The 24842-nt window shown below is 38.5% G+C and overlaps 2 protein-coding genes across 5 annotated transcripts in view; one reads left to right on the plus strand and one right to left on the minus strand.

Moving 5' to 3' along the window:
• The window catches only part of SLC25A40 (solute carrier family 25 member 40), a 39622-nt gene extending 24160 nt beyond the window's left edge, over positions 1-15462 (minus strand). The window contains exons 1-3 of the mRNA XM_031939949.1: positions 15264-15462; positions 3654-3761; positions 2031-2090 (exon numbers count right to left, since the gene is read on the minus strand). Of these exons, the coding sequence (XP_031795809.1) occupies positions 2031-2090; positions 3654-3750 (157 nt within the window). The 5' untranslated portion in view covers positions 3751-3761; positions 15264-15462. The remainder of the gene's footprint in view (positions 1-2030; positions 2091-3653; positions 3762-15263) is intronic.
• Positions 15463-15622: 160 nt separating this feature from the next.
• Positions 15623-24842, plus strand: part of DBF4 (DBF4 zinc finger) — a 35900-nt gene continuing 26680 nt past the window's right edge. For 3 of the 4 annotated variants that reach the window (XM_012551294.3, XM_023505114.2, XM_023505113.2), the window contains exon 1: positions 15624-15972. In XM_012551294.3, coding sequence (XP_012406748.1) covers positions 15927-15972 — 46 coding nt within the window. In that variant the 5' untranslated portion in view covers positions 15624-15926. Of the gene's footprint in view, positions 15973-24842 lie in introns of all 4 variants that reach the window. The other variant, XM_012551295.3, reaches the window with a different exon arrangement.

The following is a 24842-nucleotide window of genomic DNA, read 5'->3' on the forward strand; positions in this document are numbered from 1 at the left end:
TGGCTATTGAGCCAGGAAGACCTGGCTTTTACTAAGTGAGAATGGAACAGTAACTTGAACTCATTAAGGGAACAGAAGTGGCATCTTACCATCTTCCTTACTTATCTGTGGGCACTAATATCTTACTAGCTACTTTTTTGTATTCTCTAGTCTAGACATTATTTTTCTTGGTATAAAAAAAGAGAAGCAAAATAAGAGTTGAACAACTCTCCCTTCTCTCTGCTATATTATAATTGCCCCACCCTTGCCAACCATTGTTCCTATCCTTCCTTGATGTTCCTTTTCCCATTGTAAAACAAAAACAATTTTTTATTGTTGTTGTCCTTACCATTCTTTTCCTCCCTTATTTCATTCTAAATTTTAGCACCTTTCGATGATTCTTAAAGGGCTATACCTATATACATCTTTCTAAAAACTTCAGTCTCACCATGTCATTCCTTTGCTTAAGATCGAATAAAATACAAATTCTTCTATTGGCATTTAAAGCTTTTCACAATCTGGACAACTTTCATATTACTCTCTTTATAACTTTTACAATTACATTCAAATTGATATTCCTAGACCTGGCAACTTCGCAATTCAATCAAATAAGAATGTATTAAGATATTTCATGAGTAGGGCATTGTATCATGTGCTGGAGAAGCAAAAAGAAAACAAAAACTGACCTCTAGATTCTAGTGGGAAGGAGGAAAATAAAATATGTAACATAATGATCTGAGGAAGGAGAGACTAGAAAAAGATTGGGAAAGGATTCCCACAGGAAGGTGGCATATGAGCTGAGAATTCTCAAGAAAGCCAAAGATTCTAGGAGGTAAAGGTAAAGAATGAATGCACTTTAGGTAAAAGGGCATCCTGTGCAAAGTTGGAAGCAGGTTTTAAAATTCCAAGTATAGAAAGAAAGCAAGAAAGTCATTTCGGCTGGAACACAGTGTGCACTGCACAAAGGGCATAATAAGCAAGTTTGGAAAAGAAACAATTGAATGAATCCAATGTTCAAAAAGCCCCAAATCAGGGATCAAGGATTCATACCCAGAGACTCCAGAAATAGGGACTTCAAATCATGTGTTTTTTCCACCCTACCCTGTTCTATTCCTTAAGTAGTATTAGCCTCTAATCCTCACTGAAGAGGTATTCTAGGATCAACATAACTTACTTTCAGACTAGTAAAGATACTTTGTTCACCACAATTCTGTAAGGTTACCTACAGTTATTTGTTGCTGTTGAATTCTTATGAATATAAATTAAAGGGGAAATGAATTCCTGTTTGATAACTGCTAGGAAAATTGGAAAGCATTTTGACAAAAATGTTAAAACAAACAAATAAAAACAACCAAACAGACTGAAGGCAGAGAACTCCTGGTTAAGGAGTGAAGCAGTAAGAGAGATGTGAGAATAGAAGCTTGTAGTCAATGATCAGAATTGGGAGTTCTTGACCACAGAGGTAGAATAGGTATGAAGTGAGGACAAGTATGTTCTTCCTTATGTGTGGATGAGATAGGATGAAAATACACTTTCTGCTGGTTCAGGCTAATGATTTGGTAAGTCAGGTGTTTGAGGGAAACACTAAAGTGACCAAATAAGAAGGAAGAGTCAGTATAAGGTGTCACAGAATAACAATAGTATTAATAATAAAGATAATAAGCAATTTATATATAATACTTTTAGAGATTTGCAAAGCACTTTATAAATATAATCTCATTTGATTCTCCTAACAACCCTTAAAGAAAGATAATATGATTATCTCCATTTTATAAATGAGAAAATGAAAGCCAGCTTAGGTTAAGTGGTTTGTCCAGATGCATACAACTAATAAGTGTTTGAGGATTGTTCTGAACTTAGGTCTTTCTCTCCCCAGGTGCAGCATTCTATCCACTGTGCCACTTAATTAATAACAACTTTGAGATTATGGTAACAATGAAGAAACTTTACTACGGCTAAGAAAAAAAGAAGGATTAACATATAAATACAAATGAATTTGGTACAATAAAAAATCCCATAATTTTTACATATAACTTTAAAATTGTACATACTTTTGGAATAAGGGTTGTTCTGAAGTTGGAGACGAATTTTAACAACATCCAAAGGTGTCACTAAAAAAACATATAAATAGCAATTAGAGGATAGGTAATACCTTTAATTAACTAGAAATTCTTCTCAAAATATAGCATCATACAACATTAATTCTTATAAGATTTCTATAAAAGATAATTTAAAAAAAAATCCTCTCAGAAGTCTATAACTTCTAAATAACATTTAACTTGCACCATTTTCAATCTTTTTCACAGAGAAGCACAGAGAAGAACTAAGGTGAAAATTCTCTCCCAAACACTAAACTGTACTCTAAAATTAAAAAAAAAAACCCAAAAATTTTAACTACAGTATGGATTCTATCAATTTATTAGTACCTAAAATTGACTCAATATACTGTACATGGAAAAAAAAGTTCTTTAAAACAAAATAAAAGTTTTCACAATTCTGCTCAAACATTCAAGAAGTCACAATTTCACATTATTATTTCCCTGATTAAAATTAAACTGATTAAAATAATAAGTTATGACAAAGAGGAAGAAAATTTAAACTGAAGAGTTAAAAAATAATTCTATCATCATGTCATGCTATTATATTTGTGAAAATTTTGGCAGGAGAATGTTTAATTAATGACAGTATAGTCAGGTTCAAGTATAAATAACCACTTCAAAAGTCAGGAAGTTGTCATTAAGAATGTATATTACAAGGATTTTTACTTGCTTTTATCTGTTATATGTTTTAAACAAATTAGATATTAAAATTCAATTATATCTTTGTCATTGTGGACCAAAGTGGTTTAAAAAACTACTTTGTGTTAATGCAAACAAATGACATTTTTGTACTATGAGTATTTAGTCATCTGTCATTATACAATCAAAATTCTAGACTATATATAATTCTAGTCTATATTCTAGACTTATGGAAGAAAAAAATAAGGGCTAAGATGATTGAAAAGCTGCATGGTATAGCATTCACAAATCCTGTACTTGATTATCAGGAAAACCTGAGTTACCAGTGCTATGATTCAGGAAAACTCATTTAACTTTTGGACCTTAGTCTCACTACCTACAAAATGAGGGGGTTGGACTTAAAGACCCGTCTAGCTCTAAGCTTACAATACTATGATTAAGTTTCAAAACTATCACATTAACTCTTCATTCTTTGATTTATCAAAACATTATGACTGTGTTACTCTTATACTTAATACTCTTATACTGTTTCATATTCTATCATAATTATCTGTGTACAGATTTTATTTCTCCTATAAGGTTTTAAGGATGGATATGGATATATCCATATATATAGAAAGAAAGCAAGAAAGTCATTTCGGCTTTCTTGGATATATGGAGGATCCATATCCTCCATATGGAGGATATATTATTTTTTCCTTAATGTTTAACTGAATTAGGAAAATGACCAATTATTCATTTCAGTTTTTTCTCACTATTTCATTTTTTTAATTGTTTTTAGCTTTTTATTTTACAAGTACCAAATATGTTATTGATCTCTATATCAACCCTACACAGTGGGCATTCATTAGCACCAAGGTTCCTCATCTCCCATTTAATATCCTTTTCACAAAGTTACAGAAATTCCCACATTTGAAATTTGGATATTCCTTTTACCCATTAGTGATGTAAGAATAGCTCCAGTACATGAGGCAATCATTTGTTGCAAAGGTGTTACTTTAGAAATCGCTGGTTTTGCCTGTTCAGTATCCATATTGTTAATACCTGGTTTAAAAAAAAACAAAAAACAAAAACCAAAAACCATGGTCCTCTCAATTAATAAAAAACTAGTAAAATTGACAATTATAAAATTAAATAGTAGACAGCATATAAATACCAACATATTTTAAATGTTTCAGTATACTAATATCAAATAACTTTAAGAATAATAAAGAATATACAGGACACAGCTCATTGTCATCAAGAAATTAACAAGATGCATATGAAGTTAACACTACTGAACCACTGCCAGCAGGACATTTTCCCAGTAGTGATAAGATCAGAATTGTTCATTGTAACCAAGAGCACAGATTTGTTCAGATGTAACATATATACTGTGATTTGTGTCTTACCAATAAGATGTTGTAACCAGTCATATGCTATCAGTAAATATAGTATAAATGACTAAAAATGGGCGTTAATGATGAAGAGTACATATAATCAAAATGTAAACATATTTTTTTCCAAAAATAGTTAAGTTTCTATAAAATTTTTAAAACATTTGTTATCAGGGCAGCTAAGTGGCACAATAGATAGAGTCTCAACCCTGAAGTCAGGAGGATCTGTGTTCAAATCTGTTCTCACACTTAACACAAGCTTGCTGTGTGTCCCTGGGCAAGTCACTTAACCCCAATTGCCTCAGCAAAAAAACAAAAACAAAAAACAAAAACCCATTTGTTATCGTTTCCAATTATATACAAAAAAGTTAGAAATCACAGAAACCATGAACTTCAAATTCTAATTTATGCATGACAAATCTTTATCTCAGAAAGATTAAATGACTTGTCTATCTCACATGGCTCATTAACAGCAGAGCAAGAACTAGAAATCAGATTTTGACTCTCACTTCAAAGATCTGTCTTCTTACATTAAATAGCACCCTGCACATATAGCAAGACTGGATGGAATGTCTTGAGGACCCTGAGACTGCCAAGAAATCCACTGGATATCATAGTTCAGCACTGTCTCCAAAAGCTATCAATGACCATTTAGTTACTAAATCTAAGAGACCTTTCTCAGTCCTGATCCTACTTGGTTTCCCTTCAAGCATTTGACACTGTCAAGGACTGTCATTTTGGATACTCTCTCAATAATAAATTTTATGTGTCCCTGTTCTTAACCAGCTCTCTTCTCATTGTTCCAACTGCTTCAGATTTTCCTTTGTTAGTTCTTCATCTATATCGCACTAAGTGACATCCCAAGACTTTCTGGGCATCTCTTCTAGGTTTACTCTATACTAATTTGCTCTCATAGATTCCATTATCCCAGTGCAGGTAATTTCCAGATCTATATATCCCACTCTAATCTCTTTGCTGAGTTAATCTCACACATATCCAACTGCCTTTTGAATATTTCAAGCCGGATGTCCTGTAGTCATTTCAAGCTCAACATACTTAAAATAGAACTCATTATCCCACAAAACTTCTCTTTTTTGAATTCCCATATTACTGCCAGATTTGGCATCTTTTTTATGCCAAAATTACACCATCTCCCAACCTTCTTGCAACCAAATATCACATACTCAAATCCATACTCACATTCATCTCATCACTATTCATTCAACCATGTTTTTCTAGCTTGTCAACATCTTTCAAATATATTCCTTTCTCTTTCCATTCATATGGAGTTCAGGTACTCAACATCTTTTATCTAGACCAAGGCTTCTTAAAATTTTCCACTTGTGACCCCTTTGTGCCCAAAACAGTTTAAGAAACTTTGGCCTACACTACTGCAAGAAGACTGTTAACTTGGTCTCCCTGCACCAAAGTCACTCTCTACTTGAATCTATTGTCTACTCACTTGTGAAAATGATTTTTCTTAAAGTGTAGACAATCAAATCACCACTCTCTCTGGCAAATGAGTTTACTTGACTTTTTATAATTTACAGGTCAAATAATAAGTCCTCCATTTAACATTTAAAGCTTTTTACAACCTGATCCCTTTCTACCTTTTACAGACTTCTTTCCCCTTAACTCATTTCCAGGTCTCTGCAATTCAGTTAACTTGCCTACTTGCACCATCTCAAATAGTAACAACAACAATAACAACTAATATTGATATAAAAGAATACAGATACTCTATACCTTCTATCACAGAAATTTCACTCTCAACTTCTAAAAGCTTTCCCTTTTCAATTATCTATTCTTCATATATCTAATATATACCTAGTTATTCATGTCTCCCTAATAAAAATGTAGATTCTCTAAAGCCAAGCTCTATATTTTATACTTTAGTTATCCTAAGAATTAAACAGTGCCCGGAATGAGAGTGTGCACTTAATTATTTCATGACTTGATTGATATAAGTCAAGCCAAGCAGCAGATAGATTAAATTAGTATGCTATGGAGTCAAGTTGAAACTTTCAACAGATAACCATATTATCTTAATGCAAGGTAAAGGACATTTGGGAAATAGGGTTGACTAAAAAGTGAACCTGTTTGTTGTTTTACTAGGGAATATGTTGTTAATTAAAAATCAAAACTTTTTGATATAGAAACAAGGAACATTATAGTTCCTAATTGATGCTATCGATTTATTGTTTTAATCTTTAATACTCAATTTAGCAATTAGCCATAATCTGTTAAATTCAGTAATGAAAAAGAATGGTACACCAGAAAATCCAACAGATAACCAGGAAGTAGTAGCAAAACAATATACATCCTAGAACAGTTTCCAAATTCTCAGGCAGGACACTTTGATAATTTACTATCTTGTGTTTCTAATTTTGATTGACTAATTTCCTGAAAATTACATCTTTATGACACAGGTAAAACTATCCCTATTTGCTGATGATGACAGTACACTGAGCATGGGGTGAGGAAGACCTGAGTTCAAATCTGGCTCAGACACTTACTAGCTGTATGATCATGAGCAAATTATTTAACCTGTTTGCCTCAGTTTCCTCAGCTGTAAAATGGGGATAATAATAGCACTTATCTTCCAGTGTTATTGTGAGGATCCAATAAAAAAATTATTGTAAATACTTAACAACTATTCAAGACTGCACACTCAGGTTTTGGGAAAATGTTCAGAAGTTATTTTCTAAAGGTAGCTTACATCTGGACTAATGCTGTAGTTATCAATTAAAAAGAAAAAGATAAAAACAAAGGGCTCAAGGATTTCAGAGAAAGCAGGGATCACTATGTGCTGGGACATTAAGATAAAGCTTCCTGAAGGGTATAAATCTCAATCTTATCTTTGTAACAAAACCCAAGAGCCTTGGGAATGGCAATGTTTCCAATTCAATGTCCTTTAGACATAGTCTTGGGAAACAACTATTGTAAAAATGTAATCTGGCAATTGGTTCTATAAGTGCTACAGCAATAGCTTTTAAAAATCCAGAGGAAAAAAAAAAGATCTTGAAACTAAAGATGTTAGCATAATCAAATAGGTCATCAAAAACTGAGATGATGGTTTATCAATGGAAATGACATAAAAGAGAAAACATTACCATCTAATTTGTTACTGCATCCTAAAAAAAAAATTGGATCTAATGCGGAATGTTGGAGGGGATGTGGGAAAACAGGGACACTGATATATTGTTGGTGGAATTATGAATACATCCAGCCATTCTGGAGAGCAATTTGGAATTATGCCCAAAAAGTTATCAAACTGTGCATATCCTTTGATCCAGCAGTGCTACTACTGGGCTTATACCCCAAAGAGATACTAAAGAAGGGAAAGGGACCTGTATGTGCCAAAATGTTTGTGGCAGCCCTGTTTGTAGTGGCCAGAAGCTGGAAAATGAATGGATGCACATCAATTGGAAAATGGTTGAGTAAATTGTGGTATATGAATGTTATGGAATATTATTGTTCTGTAAGAAATGACCAGAACGATGAATACAGAGAGGCTTGGAGAGAATTACATGAACTGATGCTGAGTGAAATGAGCAGAACCAGGAGATCATTATATACCTCAACAACAATACTGTATGAGGATGTATTCTGATGGAAGTGGATTTCTTCGACAAAGAGAAGATATAACTAAGTTTCAATTGATCAATGATGGACAGAAGCAGCTACACTCAAAGAAAGAACACCAGGAAATGAATGTAAACTGCTTGCATTTTTGTTTTTCCTCCTGGGTTATTTATACCTTCTGAATCCAATTCTCCCTGAGCAACAAGAAAACTGTTTGGTTCTGCACACATATATTGTATCTAAGATATACTGTAACCTCTTTAACATGTATAGGACTGCTTGTCATCTGGGGGAGGGAAGGGAAAAATCGGAACAGAAGTGAGTGCAAGGGATAATGTAAAAAATTACCCTGGTATGGGTTCTGGCAATAGAATGTTATTAAAATAAATAAATAAAATTAAAAAAAAAAGTTTAATCACACACCAAAAAAATTGAATCTTTCTAACTGACTTGAAACTGAACTTTTCCATGTGTTATCTCCACTATTAAGATGTGAGTTCTTGAAAATAACCTTCTTACTTTCTATATGTACCATCCCTAGCACTTAGCTTCCCACATAGTAAGCACTTAGTAAATGCTTTTTTTTTCAAGACAGATTTATTCAGGACAGAGCTGCAAAATACCTCTTTTAGTTCTTGTTTCTCTGCAAAAGAAAATGACCTTTGGGCTGAAAAGGACAGGAAAAGAATGACCAATAGGCAGATGATACCCAGGATAAATAAGATCATAGATAATGCTGGAAGCACTTGCTCGCTTGATAACTACAAGTTACCTGGCCTACATCCTTGAAGAACTTTAAAAAAAATACATATTGACCACTTAATCACTATCAGTGATCTTTGAAAAATTTTGAAGAACAAGAGAGAACAGTAAATGGTCTGATTTCCAAAATTATGAATAAAATGAAATTATTACATTATTAGGGATGGCTCATGAAAATTTTCAAAAAAGGTTCAGAGCAACCATTTCTTTTTCTGACAACTTATAAATTTATAGATGAAGAGAAAGTTAAGATAAAATTTATCTAGATATTAACTAAAATATCCCATGGCATTTTTGATGGAAAAGATGTAGAGATGGGGGCTAGATAACAATTAGATGGATTTAGAAATGGTTAAATGTCCAGACTCAAAGAATAATCCTTAATTACTCCTTATTAACTTGGAAGGTCTAGAGGGAGGGGGGGGTGCCCTAAAGATGTATAGCTGGCCCTGAGTTGTTTGACATTTTTATCAATGATTTAGATAAAGATGTATATCGTATACTTATCAGATTTTTTCAATGACATAATCTCAGTAGAGACAGCAAAAAGAGAAGGGATTCAAAAAAATCTTGAAACTAGAATTGGGCTGAATATACTGACATTAAATTTAATAGGAACAAATATAAATTATACTTGGATTCAACAAATCAGTTTTAAAAGTTTACAAGCAACAAGGCATGGATAGTTTGTTTAAAAAACAAAACAAAACTGGGGACTTTAAAGAACTGTAAGTTTACTAGAACAACAAATTAAGAAAGACACTGCTTCTTGGAAAACGGAAGCAATAATCTTGTTGTCTTCTCCCCTTGAGATTACAAACTAGAAGCAGAGTACTATGTTCAATTCTGGATACAATATTTAAGGAAGGATGTTCATGTGAAAAAATGCTCTAAATCGACAGTGATTAGAGAAATGGAAATTAAAACAATTTTGACTTACTACCTCACATCTATCAGATCAGCCAACATGACAGCAGAAGAAAATGACAAATACTGAAGGAGACATGGAAAAATTGGGGCACTAATGCTTTAAAGAAGAGGGGTTGTGAACTAGTCCAAACATTCTGGAGAACAATTTGGAACTATGCCAAAAGAGCTATAAAACCGCATACTCTGATCCAGCAATACCACTACTAGGCTTATTATCGCAAGAGATCAAAGGGAATAATACAAATATTTTCAAAAATATTCATAGCAAGTCTTTTTGTGGGTAAGAAATTATTGGAAATTGAAGGGATTAGAATCAATTGGAGAATGACCAAATTGTGCTATGATTGTGATAGAATATTATTGGATTATAAGAAATGACAAGCAGGATGATTTCAGAAAAACCTGGAATGACGTAAAAGAACTGTTGCAGAGAAAAGTTGAGAAGAAGCAAGAAAACAATGTGCACAGTAACAGTATATTATAAGAATGATCAACTGTGACTCAGCTATTCTGACCAAGACAATGATCGAAAACCATTCCAAAGGACCCATAATAAAAAGGAACAAATGAACTGAGTACAGATTAAAGCATACTTTTATTTTTACTTTGTTTTCTTTTTTTAATGAGTTTTCTTTTTCAACATAACTAAAATACAAAAATGCTTTGTATGATTTCACATGTATAATCATTATCACATTACTTGCTTTCTCAAGAAGTGGGATGGGGCAAGAGGAAGAGAATTTGGAGCCCAAAATTTTTTAAAAAATATTTTAAAAATTTACATGTAACTGAGAAATATTATGCATGCACATGTTTGTGTGTATAGACATAGACATAAGGATAGTGACTTGCTAGATAGCATATGAGGAGAGCAACTGGACAATAGTCTCAAGTCCATATGGAGGTTAGTTGAAAAAACTAATGAGGAATGATGTTAAGCCTGAAAAAGCATCTGATAAACATTTTAGTTTGTCTTCCTCCTAAAAGTCTATCATGTGAAAAAGCAAATCTTTGTTTTCTTTGGTCCCAAAGGAAAGAATTGGGAACAATGTATTGAAGCTGAAGACAAATTTAGTTCTGATGAAAGAGGAGAAATCCTCACAATTAGTTACTGAAAAACAGCTGTTTTTGAGGTAGTGAATTCTGTCTTCACTTCATGCACAGGAGTACAAGCAGACAAAATGGAACACTTGCTGAATGTACTTAAAAAAAAAAAAAGGAATCTTTTTGAAATATAGGGTGGTTGAGATGGCTGTGGGGATACCTTCCAATTATAAAATTCTTGATGTAGCTATGAAAACTACAACTAATAATGATAGGTATTTCCATTGTGTTTTATTATTTGAAGGTGCTTAAATTTTTTTCTCTCATTTGATCCTCACAATAACCTAGGTCGGGTTTTTTTGTTATTTATTCATTTCAATTGTGTCCAACTCTTTGTGACTCCATTTGGAGTTTTCTTGGCAAAGGTACTGGAGTGGTATGCCATTTCCTTTTCCAGCCCTTTTTACAGATATGAAAACTGAGGCAAAGACCACTGATTTGGCCACAGTCACACAACTATTAAGTATCTGAGGTCATATTTGAATTAAAGATCTCTCTGACTCTTGGCAGGGGCTTTATCTACTGCACCACCTACTATTATGTCCATTTTACACATAAGGAAATTAAGGCTGAAAGAAGTTAGATAGCTTGGTCATACAGCTAGTTACTGTATGAGTCAGAATTTCAATATATATTTCTTCTTGACTCCAAGTCTAATACTTTTCTATTTTACCTTTTATTTGCCTTAATGATGAGTGTTCTAAGATGATTAATTAGATCTGTGCCTTACAATACTAAAACCCAGAATAAGTATGGATATATGCATGGGGGATGTGAAGAGTTTCTAATTGGTGAGTGAGAGATAACCTTTGGAAAAAGACATTATTTCATACCCACAACAAAACAATAAAGTCAGCTATTAACATCTTAATATTTTCTTTATCAATCATATTTATGTCTTTTCCTCAGTTCTCTACTCCAAGTTTATTTTTCTAACACTAGTAATTAACTACCTGATTTGAAAACAATGTTATGTGTGTATTTTAATATATAAGAGGAAGGATAAACGTAAAAGGCATATTTAAGCTTATATATTGCAACCATTTCCAAGGTTTTCTCAAAGCTTACTGAGCAATTTGTTGTTGTTGGGTCATTTTGTCATGTTTGGATCATTTCTCCATGATCCCATTTGGGATTTTCTTGGCAAAGATACTGGAGTGATTTACCATTTCCTTGTCCAATTCTTTTTGCAGATGTAGAAACGGAGACAAGTAGGGTGAAGTGATTTGGCCAGGGTCACAGAGCTAAGAAATATCTCAGGACACACAGACATGCACACACACACTCTTTGAAGTCCTCAATTTTTTCTTCGATTTTCTTGTACAATGTATACAATGCATAACCTTGAATTTGGCTTTCTTCATTGCATCTGGTCTAAGTTCTGCCCCTAAGGCAGACACAGTTCCAGGATCCTGCTATGAAGTCCAAAATCTTCCAGACCCTTGGAGGAATACAAAGTCTTCCTCTGGCCATGTGAGGATGGAGGATGAGACTGAGACTAAGGCCAAGGCTCTCCTCCTCCCTTTTGCACTCCCTAACCCCCCAGGCCCAGGCCAAAAGCTCCTGGCTAGAGGTTTACTTTGTTCCCCTGCCTCTCTCTTCCAGATTCTCGGGACCATACTGCCCAGGGGACTTCTTTGGAAAGATACTGGAGTGCTTGGCTATTTCCTTCTCCATTGGATAAAGGGAAATAAAAGTTAAGTGACACCCCAAGGTCAACTAGCCAGAAAGGGTCCAAAAACAATGTGAACTTAGGTCTCCCTAACTCCAGGCCCAGATCTCCATCCACTGAGTCATCTAGCTGCCATCTTCATCTTGACAAATCCAAACTGGCTCCCTAATTTCATAGAAATCACACACAAAGTTTGACCAATTCTCAACTCATTCAAACCTATTTCCTAATCCTTCTAGAACTCTCAAGGGATAAAGGCCTTCTACCACCTACAGAAGGTGTAATGGGATCCCAGATTCAATGGATGCCCAAGCTATTGTTCAGTGTTTCAAGTGGCAGACTCTTGGTGACCAGCAGGTGGTGTTTTCTTGGCAAGGAGACTATAGGGGATTGGCCATTTCCTTCTCCAGCTCATCTGACAGAGGAGAAAACAGGCGAGCAGGGTTCAGCCCAGGGTCATACCACTAGGAGGTGTCTTCCTGACTCCATAGCTAGTGAATGTCCACTTTGCCACCTAGCTGCCCTTCCTTTCAAGTTTACAAAGTTCTTTTTTCATAAGAATCTTGTGCTATAGTTTGTGCAAATACTGTAATTTCCATTTTATAAACAAGGAAATTGAAATTCAAAGATGTTAAATATCTTGCCCATGATCATACACAGCTAAAACTTTCAAAGCTGCATATGGGAGTTCCATCCTGAAAACAACTCTTTCTCTTTGCCTGGTTAAGTTTCTATTTCAAACCCTTACCTGGCTTTAATGAAACTTTCAAATGCAACTGTAGCCCAATTTTATTCATTCTTTATGTATTAGCCTGTTTAGCAAGTGCAGCTAAGAGGACTGTCAATCATATGTTTATGACTAAGTAGGTCCAATCTAAATAAGCTCGACTTTATCATCCTCAGCAGTTCAGGGTGTGTCTTAAAGAATAGAGTATGTTTATCTCCTGGTTAGAGGAAATAAAGCAACTTTAGTCTGCCCCTCAGGCCAGAGTATGCATTTATCTCCATACCTTTTAGAGTCTTTTTATTTATACAAAGAAAATATAGTATAATTACCTCCTTGATCACTGCCTCATCATGGCAGAGGGCTTTAATGAAACTATAAATTATGCCTTCCCTGTTTAGTGAAGAAAGTCACAACAGAGAGTTCTGACAAAAGATGATCAATCACTAGAGAAAAAAAATGACAAACCATTCCAGTATCTTTGCCAAGAAATCCCTATAGCTTGGCATGCTATATGGTACAAGGGGTTGGAGATGACTACATTGTCTAACTGGAGAAAAAAAAGCACAAAACTTGTACTTCAGGAATGTATGATGAGTCACTTAATATTTCTGAGACTCGGTTTCCTCCTATGCAAAAGGCAATATAATGATACTTGCATTATCTATCTTAGTGTGTGAAAATTAAATCAGAAGAAAAGTTAGTCAACTAGCATTTATTAAACATCTACAAAGTGCCAAGCATTATATACTTAGCCCTGGAGAAACAAAGAAAAGTTAAAAAAAAAATGTCTTTAAGGAGCTCATAATCTAGTGGGAAAGACAACAAACAACAATGTACAAACAAAATTTATTTAAAAAAAAAATCAACCACCACCACCACCACCTGGGAATAATCTGATCCCAAGGGAGTATTAGAAAAGGTTCTTTAAAGAAGGTGGGAACTTAATTGAGACCTGAAGGAAGCCAGAGAAGAGAGGAGGCATATGAGACAACCTTCAATGACATCCATTAGAAAGGGCCAGGTTATATAGAGGGTTTTAAAAGTCAAATAGTTTTTTATATTTGATCTTGGAGGTAACAGGGACCTAAAGAAGGAAGGAAAGAAGGGGGGAAGAGAAGAGAGGAGGTAGAGAAGAGGGGGAAGAGAGGAGGGAGAGAAGAGGGGAAAGAAGGAAGGGAGGGAAGGGGGAAAGAATTAAGGCAGATTTGCACTTAATTTGATATTCAAGTGGTAGATGGATTGGAGCAGGGAGATCTGAGGTTGACCAACCAGAAAGCTGCTGCAAATAGTCCAGGCATGGAATGATTACCTTATAAAGGAAAACTATTGTTTTATAGAGTTTGTATATTTTGGTCTGAAATATTTGACTTTTCCATAGAGAGTTTCCTATGACTGCAACTTCTGACCTTAGAGAGTTACTTGGAGCGCTGAGAAGCTAAGGACTTGTTCTCAGGGTCACAGTTCATAAGTAGGACTTGTACCCGAATTGCCAGGACCCGGAAACAGGTTCTCTATGCACTACACCATTATCCCTTTAAAGTAATTGCTTTTGTCCCATAACAATGACAGTTTCACAGAAAGCCCACGACATCGGGGAACTAATACATAATGTAATAGATGCCCAACTCCGTCAGTTTCCCCTTTCAGTGCCTCTCCCGGTCTTCCTCAGAGCTTCCTCAAACCCCGAAGGTACAAAGGAAACAGCTCCGCGCGCACGTGGAGCACACGGGGGAAATCCTGGCTCCGCCACTCACTAAGTGCGTGTCCTCGGGCAGCTCCCCCCTTCCCCCGCGGTGACAGAGGCCATGGGGCTAACCAGAGGAGGTGGGTCCCAGCTCCACGGCCTGGACGAGAGAGGGGCGGTGGAAGCGGGGAAGAGAACCCCAGGACCCCATAAAGAAGTGCTCGTGCCCAGCCCGGGGCGCTCCCGGGGAACAGGTAGGAGAAGGAGGCCGCAGGGGTCACCTGGATGGCCTCGGGCCTCATAGGAGGAGCCCAGACTACGCCTCCCGCGGGGAGGGGGAGGGGCCGGGACTGGCCCCGGGAGGAAGCTCTGGAGGGACGGTGGGGGTCCCCATCTAACCTCCGGCACCCACGGGCCCTCCCGAGCATCGCTGACCTCCTCCGGCAAGGAGGGGGGAGGAGTGCCGGCTCAGCTGCGAGTCCGCTAGGGCAAGTGCCCACAGCGGTGGGAGCGCGAGAGCCCCGGGAGAGGCAAGGGGGCGGAGGCGGCTGTTCGGAACCCCCGGCCCGCGCTGGTCTTTGCCCCAGTCGGGCCGCCGGTAGCTGCCGGGCCGGGCCCGCCTCCCGCGGGGCTCAGTCTGACGGCCCAGGCAGCCCAGCCTGCACCGCAGCCCCAGCCTGCCCCCAGTTCCCGCGCGGGCACTCACCTTGCCGTCCGGACAGTTTGGGCTCACTAGCCGCCCCGGGCCGCCCCAGAAGACGGGAATGGCCCTGGAGGCGGGGGAGGCCGCATTAACGGCTTCTGATCTCCCGAGAGATGGAGATTCGCGGCCGCAGCTGCCTCTTCGGGGCAGAGCCACCCAGTCGGCTGCGGCCCAGCAGCCTGTAAGGATGAGGAGGGCGGGACGAGGAGAGCGGGCGGGGCTAGGTCAGGCGGAGGGGGCGGGGCGGCAGAGGAGGCCCGGCCGAAAAGCATGGGGTGGTGCCTCGAGAGGAAAGGAAAAGGGGCGTGCCCTCAAGGCAGGAGGGGGCGGGGCGACGGCCCAGGAAAGGATAGATCCAGCCTCAGGTAGGGAGAGGCGGGACTGCGGATGGACTGCGCGAGGTCTCCGCTCTTGTGACTGACAGGTTTTCAAATCTTCAACCGCCGGCAGACTCCGAGGCCCCGCCTTTTCTCTTACCCTATTCCCGTCCCTCCCCCTCCCCGCTCGCTCGCGCGCACTCGACCTTTCCCCCGCCCCCCAGTCTGCCCCGGAAACGGAGGCGGCCGATTCGGTCCGTTCCCTTCCCGCCCCGGCTGGCGGCCCGGCTAGAGCAGCGGCGGGCCCCGCGGGAGCCGGCCCCAGCATGTGGACCGCGGCGCGGCGGCCATGAAAGCCGGCACCATGAGGATCCGCAGCAAAGGCCATCATCCGGGTAGATTTCACTTCTGGTCTCTTTCAGCCCCTCCTCTCCCCTCTCCTTCCTCCCTCCTTCCCCCTCCAGAATGGCCCCTTCCCCTCGGGAAAAGTTGTTCCTCCCCTCCTCCCTCCGCCCCGCGGGGTGCCCGGACTCGGGGCCCCTCGGACCCCAGCCACCGCCCCTCCCCCATCCGGAATGGCATTTGCTCTGTGGGCCTCGACCTTTCCTCGCCGCCTCGGCCTAGCCCCGGTTCCCCTGAGAGAACGAGGTGTGAAGAGTTGGGTGGGATCTCCTACCTCGATGGCATTCCTTCCTCCGAAATGAGGGAGGGGAGGAGAGTGGGTTTGGGTATTTCCGGGCAGTGTCTGAAAAAAGTACCTGTTTCCCTAAGTGTTAGACCGCCCGGTCCGAGGGCCTGCTTTTTATGCAAACCAAATGAACAATAAAAAGCCGGGCCGGCGTCCGCGAGTCCTCCCCAGCCGTAAGCGGACCGCGGGCTCCGGAGTCGCGGTCCTGCCCGGTTTTTTTTTGTCTTGGGTCTTGTTGATTATCCCTCTTTTTATTGTTGAGCAAACCGAAACTGACTAGGTTTATTGGACTTGTTCAGGATCCCGCAGGTCAGTAATTGCCTAAGGTCTTCCTGCTTTGCGACCCAGCTCTTTCTCTTTCACCTGCTTGTCCCTGGGTAGTGAGTAACTCACAATGTCTGGTACTTCGCGGAAAGTCCTTTCTATGTGAATCCTCCTTGAGTGCAACGTCTTACGCCCAGGATTTGTATTTCTTTTCAACCCTGTATTTCTAAGGAAAGTTCCTTTCTAGAGTGTGCACTGAGCTCTTCAATGCCACAGGCTTTGTCTCCTCCTAGCCCAATAGCTCCTCTTTCAAAACTTCAAGCCATTTGATTAAACAAACCTTTATTAATGCCCACCACACTCGAAGCACTTTTTCTCAGCACTGAGGAAACGGATAAAAGTGAAACTGCCCTGCCCTTGAACATAAGTAGGCAGAGAGATGGTAGCAAGATACCAATTATATAGATAATTAGCATAATTTGAAGAGGGAAGTAGAATTACCAAGACAGCTAGGTGATACATTGCATAGAATGCTGTGTCTGGAGTTAGGAAGACGCATATTCCCGAGTTCAAATATGGCCCTAAACACTTATCAGCTATGTGAACTCTGCCTCAGTTTTCTCATGTGTAAAATGAGCTGGAGAAGGAAAGTGTCTCAGCCAAGAAAACCATCAAATGGGTCACAGAGTAGGATGTGACTGAACAGCAGCAAATAGTATTGTCGAATGTAGGGAATCAGAAAAGACTTACAATAGTAAGAAGAACCTGACCTAAACTTTGAAGGAAGCTGGAGATGGAAGGAAAATTAAATAACAGAAGAAGTCTAATGTAACAGGAATGTAGCAGGACAGACTAGTAATATGAATCACGGTTGCAAAGGTAGGTGGGAGTCAGATTGGAGAAGACTGAATACTAGCTTTAGAAGTTTGTTTTATCCTAGACTTAGTAGCCACTGAAGCATTTTGAGAAGCGTGGAATTGAGAAAATGGTCTGACCTGTGGTTTTGGAATAGCATTTGACAACTGTGTGTGTGAAGTAGAAAGATTGAATGAAGGCCTATCGGAAAGGCTTTTGGCAGTAGTCTAAATTTGAAGTAAGGACCACCTGACCTTGGAGAGTGGCTTTGGATATTGGAGAAAAGAGAAGGTGATAAATTTGTGAAGATAGAATTAGTCAGCAAGTATTTATCATAGGTCCTTGTACTAGGACCTTGGAATGTAAACACAATGAATGAAATAAGCCACACTAGAGAGGAGTATACCTTTCAAATGGGGAAGAAAATGTATAGTAAATGCAAGGTAGTTTGAGAAGGTATTAGCAGCTAAGAGGATGAGGAAGTTAAATTCTTTGAAACAAAGGGGAGTGAATTCCAGTCCTTTGGAACAGACATTTAGGAGAAGAGTATGACCTCCAGGAGCCAGTTTGGCTGGATTTAATATGACAGAGTAATAATGTACATTGTTTCAGGAAAGATGGAGTGGGTCCAGGCCAAAAGGCTACAGAGTTTATATTTAAATCAGTAAGACTTGGCTGGGTGCTTATTGGACATCTCTACCTGAAGGTGCCTAGGTGTTGTTCATTTGTGCTCTACTTCTTTTTGATCCTATTTGAGGTTTTCTTGGCAGAGATCCTGGAATGGTTTGCCATTTCCCTCTCCAGCTCATTTTACAGATAAACTCAGTTAAACAGGGAACTCGATTAAACAGGTTTAAGTGACTTGCTCAGGGTCACACAACCTAATAAGTGTCTGAGACTAGATTTTAACTCGGGTCTTCCTGATTCCCATCAAGATCCTAAAAACAGTCTGTCCAAAAGAAAATTCATTATATTTCTGCCACGTCCCACTCCTCCTCAAGCTTCCTTATTTTTTACAAGGCTGCCACCGTTGTGATCATTCATGCTTGTAACTACAATCATCCTATAATCTTATATCCTGTCAGTTGCCAGGTTTTGCTGATCCAAATATAAATTCTGTCCAGCAACATAAAGGGGCACAGAGTAACTCAGGGTTGCATTTTGTCTACAGAGCAAAGGATTCAAGGGTACAGTATAGTAGATAAGATTTATAAAGTGTTTTAAGATTTGCAAAACATTTTACCTAAATTAACTCATTTGATCTCTATAATCCTGTGAAGTTTTGCCCCCATTTTTCACTTTTGGAAATGAAAACTGAAATTCAGGAATTAAGTTAATGGTCCAGCATCCAGCAGCCAGTAAGTGCCTGAGGCAGAATTTAAACTCGGTTTATCCATACCTAACCTAAACTGGTTGAACTAGTCATTTACAGGATCAGTCTGTAATGGAGAAAATGATGATAGAGCAGGAATAAATACTTCAGGATAGCAGAAAATGGAGGAGATAGACAGGAGATTGTGGTGAAGGCAAAGAATTGGTTTAGAAATGTTGAAAGTTAAGGACCATGAAGGTCACCAAGCTTGATGATTATGAAACCCAAGCATGACCTTCCCTGTCCTTATCCCAGCTAAATTGAGGCTTTAGGTTACAGGAATTAAAGAGGCTGAGGAACTAGGAGTCCTAGAAGAGGTTATTGACATATATACTGAAATTTCTCAGTGTGAAAATAGACGCTGGAGTGGAGAGTAAGATGGTGCCAGTATTCAACTCCTTCAGTAAAGTGGGGGACCTGAGCCGGAGAACTGCAGATCACTGCCTCATGGTTTCAGTAATGCAATGAGTTAGTGAACCACAAAGAAGTTATTGCTGAAGCAGGGAAGCCCTTTGTGTCAGGGGACTCAGAAGAGAAACACGAAGTGCTAGAAACTGGCCAGGATTGTCATGCTTTTCAGAGAACCTTCATTTATTAGCAGCAATTGATTTACTTATTATGGTTCAATTCTTAGCGAAGCTGAAGAAAAATGGAAGATCTTCAAAATGAACTGTTTAACCTTTGCTTGCTTTGGGCTTGTGTTTGCAAAGTGCATTTATGAATCTGTTATTTGGGATTTGTCTCTCTCTAGTAAAATTCACAAAAGGTGAACTGAGGCATGCTTCTCAGAGCAAGATAATCATTTTATCAACAAGGGCATGTCCCTGCCAATAAGAGTCAGGAGCCTCTTCAGTTTCCAACCAGAGACCCTGAGCAAGAGGATAGCTCTTTTATAGATTTTGAGGAGCATAGTATAGAAAACAGAACGGGATAGATGACATCATGGTCTTGAAGATAACATAATTGGTTCTATAGTTGAGGGATAGGAAATAATGTGACTACTTGGAAGTTGAGAATGGCAACCAGAAAAAAAAAAAATCCCATTTCTCTCCTGGAATAAAGAGGTGTTTGTTTATTTAAAGTCCAGCTGCAAGATAGTGTGCCAGATTTCTTGGGATAGTAAAGGAAACTTTCTTGAAAGTTAGCTTGGTGGTGTAAAGATAATAGGCTCAACTCCTTTACGGCAAGCTTTAACCCAAAGGTTAGCAGAATTCCTTGAAGCAAGAATATAATTGTGATTAAATGCTAGGGAATTGGATTTCTAAACTTAACCCATCACAGGATAGCAGAATTCTAAACTAAGTTCAGGGAGAGAATCATGACTTTTAAGCAGTTATAGGACAAAATCGATTAATTGTAAATAGGATCAATAAGAAAATGATACATGATTAGTTTTAATCTTCTCAAACTCAAAAATACATTTTCCTTTGGAAACAATATTTTAGATGGTTAGGTTACCACAAAATCCCACTCAGCATGTAAAGTCAGAGCTGCAATTTGGGCAGGGAGCAGTGCAGAATATAGAGAACATTGGAATCGATTCTGTATGCCTGGATGATGTTTTGGCTTAAGATCCACCAGGAGTGGATGGTTTGTGGACAATAAAGATAGGTCTGTCAAGAAACCAGGCTCTTCCTGCACCTGGCCCTACAAGGTATCACACCTTATCTAGGATAGTGTTTCTCATTTTTTTGGTCTCAGTATCTTTACATTTAAAAACTATTAAGAACCCCCAAATAGTTTTTGTTTATATCAATCTATGCCATATTAGAAATTAAGGCTTATTTAAGAAAAATATCAGTTCCTTTTTAAAAGAGTGATGAACCCACTTATTACATATTAACATAAATAACATTGTATAAAAACAATTCCTATTTTTTCAAAACAAAAACATTAGTAAAAGAATGTCACTTCTACATTTTTACAAATCTCTTTAATGTCTGGCTTAATAGAAAACCACTATTTTCCTCGTATCTGATATGTTGTTTTGGTCAAACTAGATGAAGAAAATGCAGTCTTAAACAGATAAATAGCTGGAAAAGAGAGGTGTTTTAATAAACTTTTTCAGATCACTGGATACTTTGATACTAGAACAAAAACTGACAAGTGGTTATATCTTAAAGTTTACTTGCAGCATAATATCTGAAGCCATGTCAGTGAACTTTTAGCACCATGTTACATTAAACATTGGTCTGTGTAGTACTTTGAATAGATCTTCTACTTGAGTCATGCAGATCTTTCAAATTTGGGTATATTTCACTATAATAGTTTTTTAAAACACACATTAATATCACCACTGACTGGATAAGACTTTTTAAGTACTTGGAAACCGCCAAAACTCATGGTGCTAATACTTGAAAGCTCAGATTTTTATCACTGAAGACAAATACTGGCATTATATCTTTCTTGAAGGGATTCATTTCATTGCTTTTTAAGACGTTATCTCCCAAATGTCCAAGTTCAAATAACCATAATTGTTAGTCTTTCAAGTAAAAATGGTGTTCCATGAACAAAAGCAACTGGTTTAGCTCTTGACTGACCCACACAATTGCTCCCTGGAGATCACCTTCATCCCTGATGAGCAATAGAAGTGTTCTGCACATCTTTCCATGCAGTCGCATAAAATATCAAAAAGGCCTGTGGCTCATGCATCAAGACTTAATAAAATAACCATTCTTATATAACCAAATAATCATTCTTAGTTAAGGAGATTCTCAAATGATGTTGATATTTACCATTCTGACTGCACAGTTGGGGGCTGCTGTCTTCTTGCCTTTTAAAGTACGGACAGTTTTACCTGCCATCATATGTCAGCACCTTGTTGTTCCAGGGTAAATCAAGAAAACTATTCAGTATTTCAGTAACGCTTACTTTTACTTCCAGTCACTTCCCACAACGTCTCTTAGAAAATGTCCCCTTCTCTTCTGGGGAGAGAGATGGTGATAAATTCGTGAAGATAAAATTAGTCACCAAGTATTTATCATGGGTCCTTGTACTAGGACCTTGGAATATAAACACAATGAATGAAACAAGCCCTATCACCTACTGAAGTCTGCCTATCCAAAAAACATAACATTTTTACCTAGAGTGAGTTTGTAGAACATTATCTATAAAAGGGACCCAAGAAAACTTTGCCCGGGGGGTGAGGGAGAGCATTTAAGTTGGGGCTTGAAGAAACCTAGTAATTCAGAGTATCAAAGAAGCAGTGAGCATTTATTAACCCCCTGGAATATGGCAGCCACTATGCTAAGTGCTGGGGACACAAAAAGAGGCAAAAACCCCATATCTGTCCTCAAGAAATTATAAACTAGGTTGCCCAGAGGTTAAAATGTTGGGCCTGGAGTCAGGAATTAGTCAAATCTGATCTCAGGTACTTATTAGCTATGTGACTCTGAACAAGTCACTTACCCCTATTTGCCTTGGCTTCTTCATCAGTCAAATGAAATGTCAAACCACTCCAGTATTTTTTGCCAAGAAAACTCCAATTAACAACAAATTCATGTAAAAAAAAATGTAAGATGAATTGGTGCTGATACTGAATTAGTGCAAATAAAGTGTTGAGTATGGTCATCTCTGCAGGTGCATTCATTTGTAAAACAAAAAATTCAATTCAACAGACTCAGTCTTCATTTTTGAAGCTAAATCTTTAATTCATAGGCCAGGTAGCATCTGAAAAACTATGTACTTGAGATTAAAATGAAGTAATATTTGATCCAAGAATCATTAGGGAGTCCCTGGAGTTTATTAAGTACAGCAATAAAATAGTCACGCTTGTCCTTTAGAACAATCATTTTGGAAGATGGATTATAAAGAAAATAAGGAAGGCCCAGGCTGCAGTAGTTGGAAGGGGGCGGGGATTAGCCCCTCTGCAGTATTGGGTTGTTGACTGCCTGATTAGAGATTGAGACAGAAATGACAAGATATGGAAAGTGATTGGATTTGTTGGGATAAGGGAAAAAAGGTGGCACCAGATTTGCAAATCTAGATGGCTAAAATTTTAATAGGTATCCTGGACAGTACTAGAGAAGTTTGGAAGAAATGTGGATTTGGGGAAAAGGTAGCATAATCTGAGATCCAGATCACATCTTCTCCCTGCCTGCTCATATTGCACCTCCCACACTCTGTCTTACCTAAAATGGAGAATTGGAGATCTTCCTTCTCCATCAGTACCCTAGCAGAGAACTCCTTGAGTAGAATGTCAGGGGATGGTTATGTTGATTGGAGGGCTCCCTGGTAGTATCTGAATAGATTCTGCTGTGGGTGCCCAGTTAGCAGTCAGGGTATGACTGCCCAGAGTATCCAACATAGACTCCGAAGTGGGAGGGAGGATGGAGAGGTAAGTGGATTTGTGAGTTTTCATTAGAGATGGAAGAAATGGAATGGGGAAGTATGAGTGGTTAAAGATAGGTGTGTGTGGGCATGTTGGAAACAAGGGTTACCTGTCATGGGCACTCTTGTTAGTTGGTCACACAATCCTGAGAATAGGTTGGGGTAGTGATACTTCCTGTGGCAACCACTGCCACTGCGTGTAAATGTTTCAGGGCATTTAGGGGCAGGAAACCGTTTTTAAGTTTGCCTGACTTCTAAGTCACAGGTTCTAGCCAGGTCTCACAGGTTCTAGCCAGGTCTCACTGGCTCTCCATGCCAGTTGATACATTAAAGAGAATTTTAGACTGGCCATGAGCTGGAGTCATGTCACACTTGCTGTTGTTGACAAGTTCCTATTAGCATTGGGACTAACAGCCATAAATTTCCATCCTCTCCCCACTAGGGAGGGTCTTCTAAAAAGGATCAGGAAGCAGAGATGGGTACATGAGTCTCAGGGGTGGACACAGAACATTCCTATAATCCAATTCTTAATACCTTTTTGATTACCCCTCCCCCCATGGTGGGGATGAAATCACCCTAACACATTGACTTGAGTTAGATCAGTAGGTCAGCTTCTACTTTCCCTGCATTTGCATCGTGATATGCCTCAGGTGCACTCATAGCTTATAAATATCTGCACATTGGGTCCTTACAGCTTTCCTCATGTCTAAGCTCCTTTATCTTCAGTCTCTGTTTTTCTTGCTCCCTCCCTGCAACATGCTTTCTTCTTCATCCTTAAAAACTTTTCACCGTACATAGCCATATGTAAGCTATCCATACTCCTTGATTCTGACTTCCAACCTCATTTCTTGCTAACTTCGATAACATTTTTCTTAAGTCTTCAACTTTCCAGAATTCTGCAGCTTTAGAGAGTGTTTCCAGCCTCATTTTGAATACTATCTCTGTTGTGTTTCTCCTGCTTGGCTGACTGCTCCTCATCATTTTTTGGTTCATCAACAATGCCCTGTCCTCTAAGCCAGGGCTTAGACTTGTTTCTTAAACTTGTTTTTACTCGTGAGCTCTTTTTGCCAAGAAATTTTTATGCAACCCTGGGTATGTGGACATACAAAATGAGTATACAAATTAAACATTTACTGGTAATAAATCAAATTTATTTTAAACCAATTATTTGGTATAATTTATTAAAGATGAAAGCAAATTTGCTTACTAATGAGATATGCTTATTTCTTTTTACATAAAGAATTACATCTTTGATGGAATATTTGATACTTTTTGCCATTTCCAAATTATTCATGATTCTCTACATTTATTTAGCTGACCCCATGCAGGGTCATAGCCCACAATTTGACTTACCTTACCTTCACTGTTCCTAATCAATTAGTAAGTCTGATATTATTTCTATGATATCTCTTAGGAAAAGGGCCCCTTCTCTCCATTCACAAAGCCACCATCCTAGTGTCTTATCACCTCTTATCTGAACTATATTGGCCTGTTTCAAGTCTCAGCCTTCTCCATTCCAACTCCCATATAGCATAATTTTTCAAAGGGTCAGGTCAAGCCATGTCACATCCATATTCAGCACACTTCAGTGGCTCTCTGTTCTAGTAACAAATATTTCATATTTATCACATCCTTTGTAAGTTTTATTTTTGTGTAAGTTTTATAATGTATGCCATAATACAGTATATAATTTATAAAATAGAAATGGTGAATGGAGCTATTGCTACTAAAATGAAGGTATCAATCTGTTCCCCCAT

The sequence above is a fragment of the Sarcophilus harrisii genome, chromosome 5, assembly GCF_902635505.1.
Source record: "Sarcophilus harrisii chromosome 5, mSarHar1.11, whole genome shotgun sequence".
Classification (NCBI taxonomy): domain Eukaryota; kingdom Metazoa; phylum Chordata; class Mammalia; order Dasyuromorphia; family Dasyuridae; genus Sarcophilus; species Sarcophilus harrisii.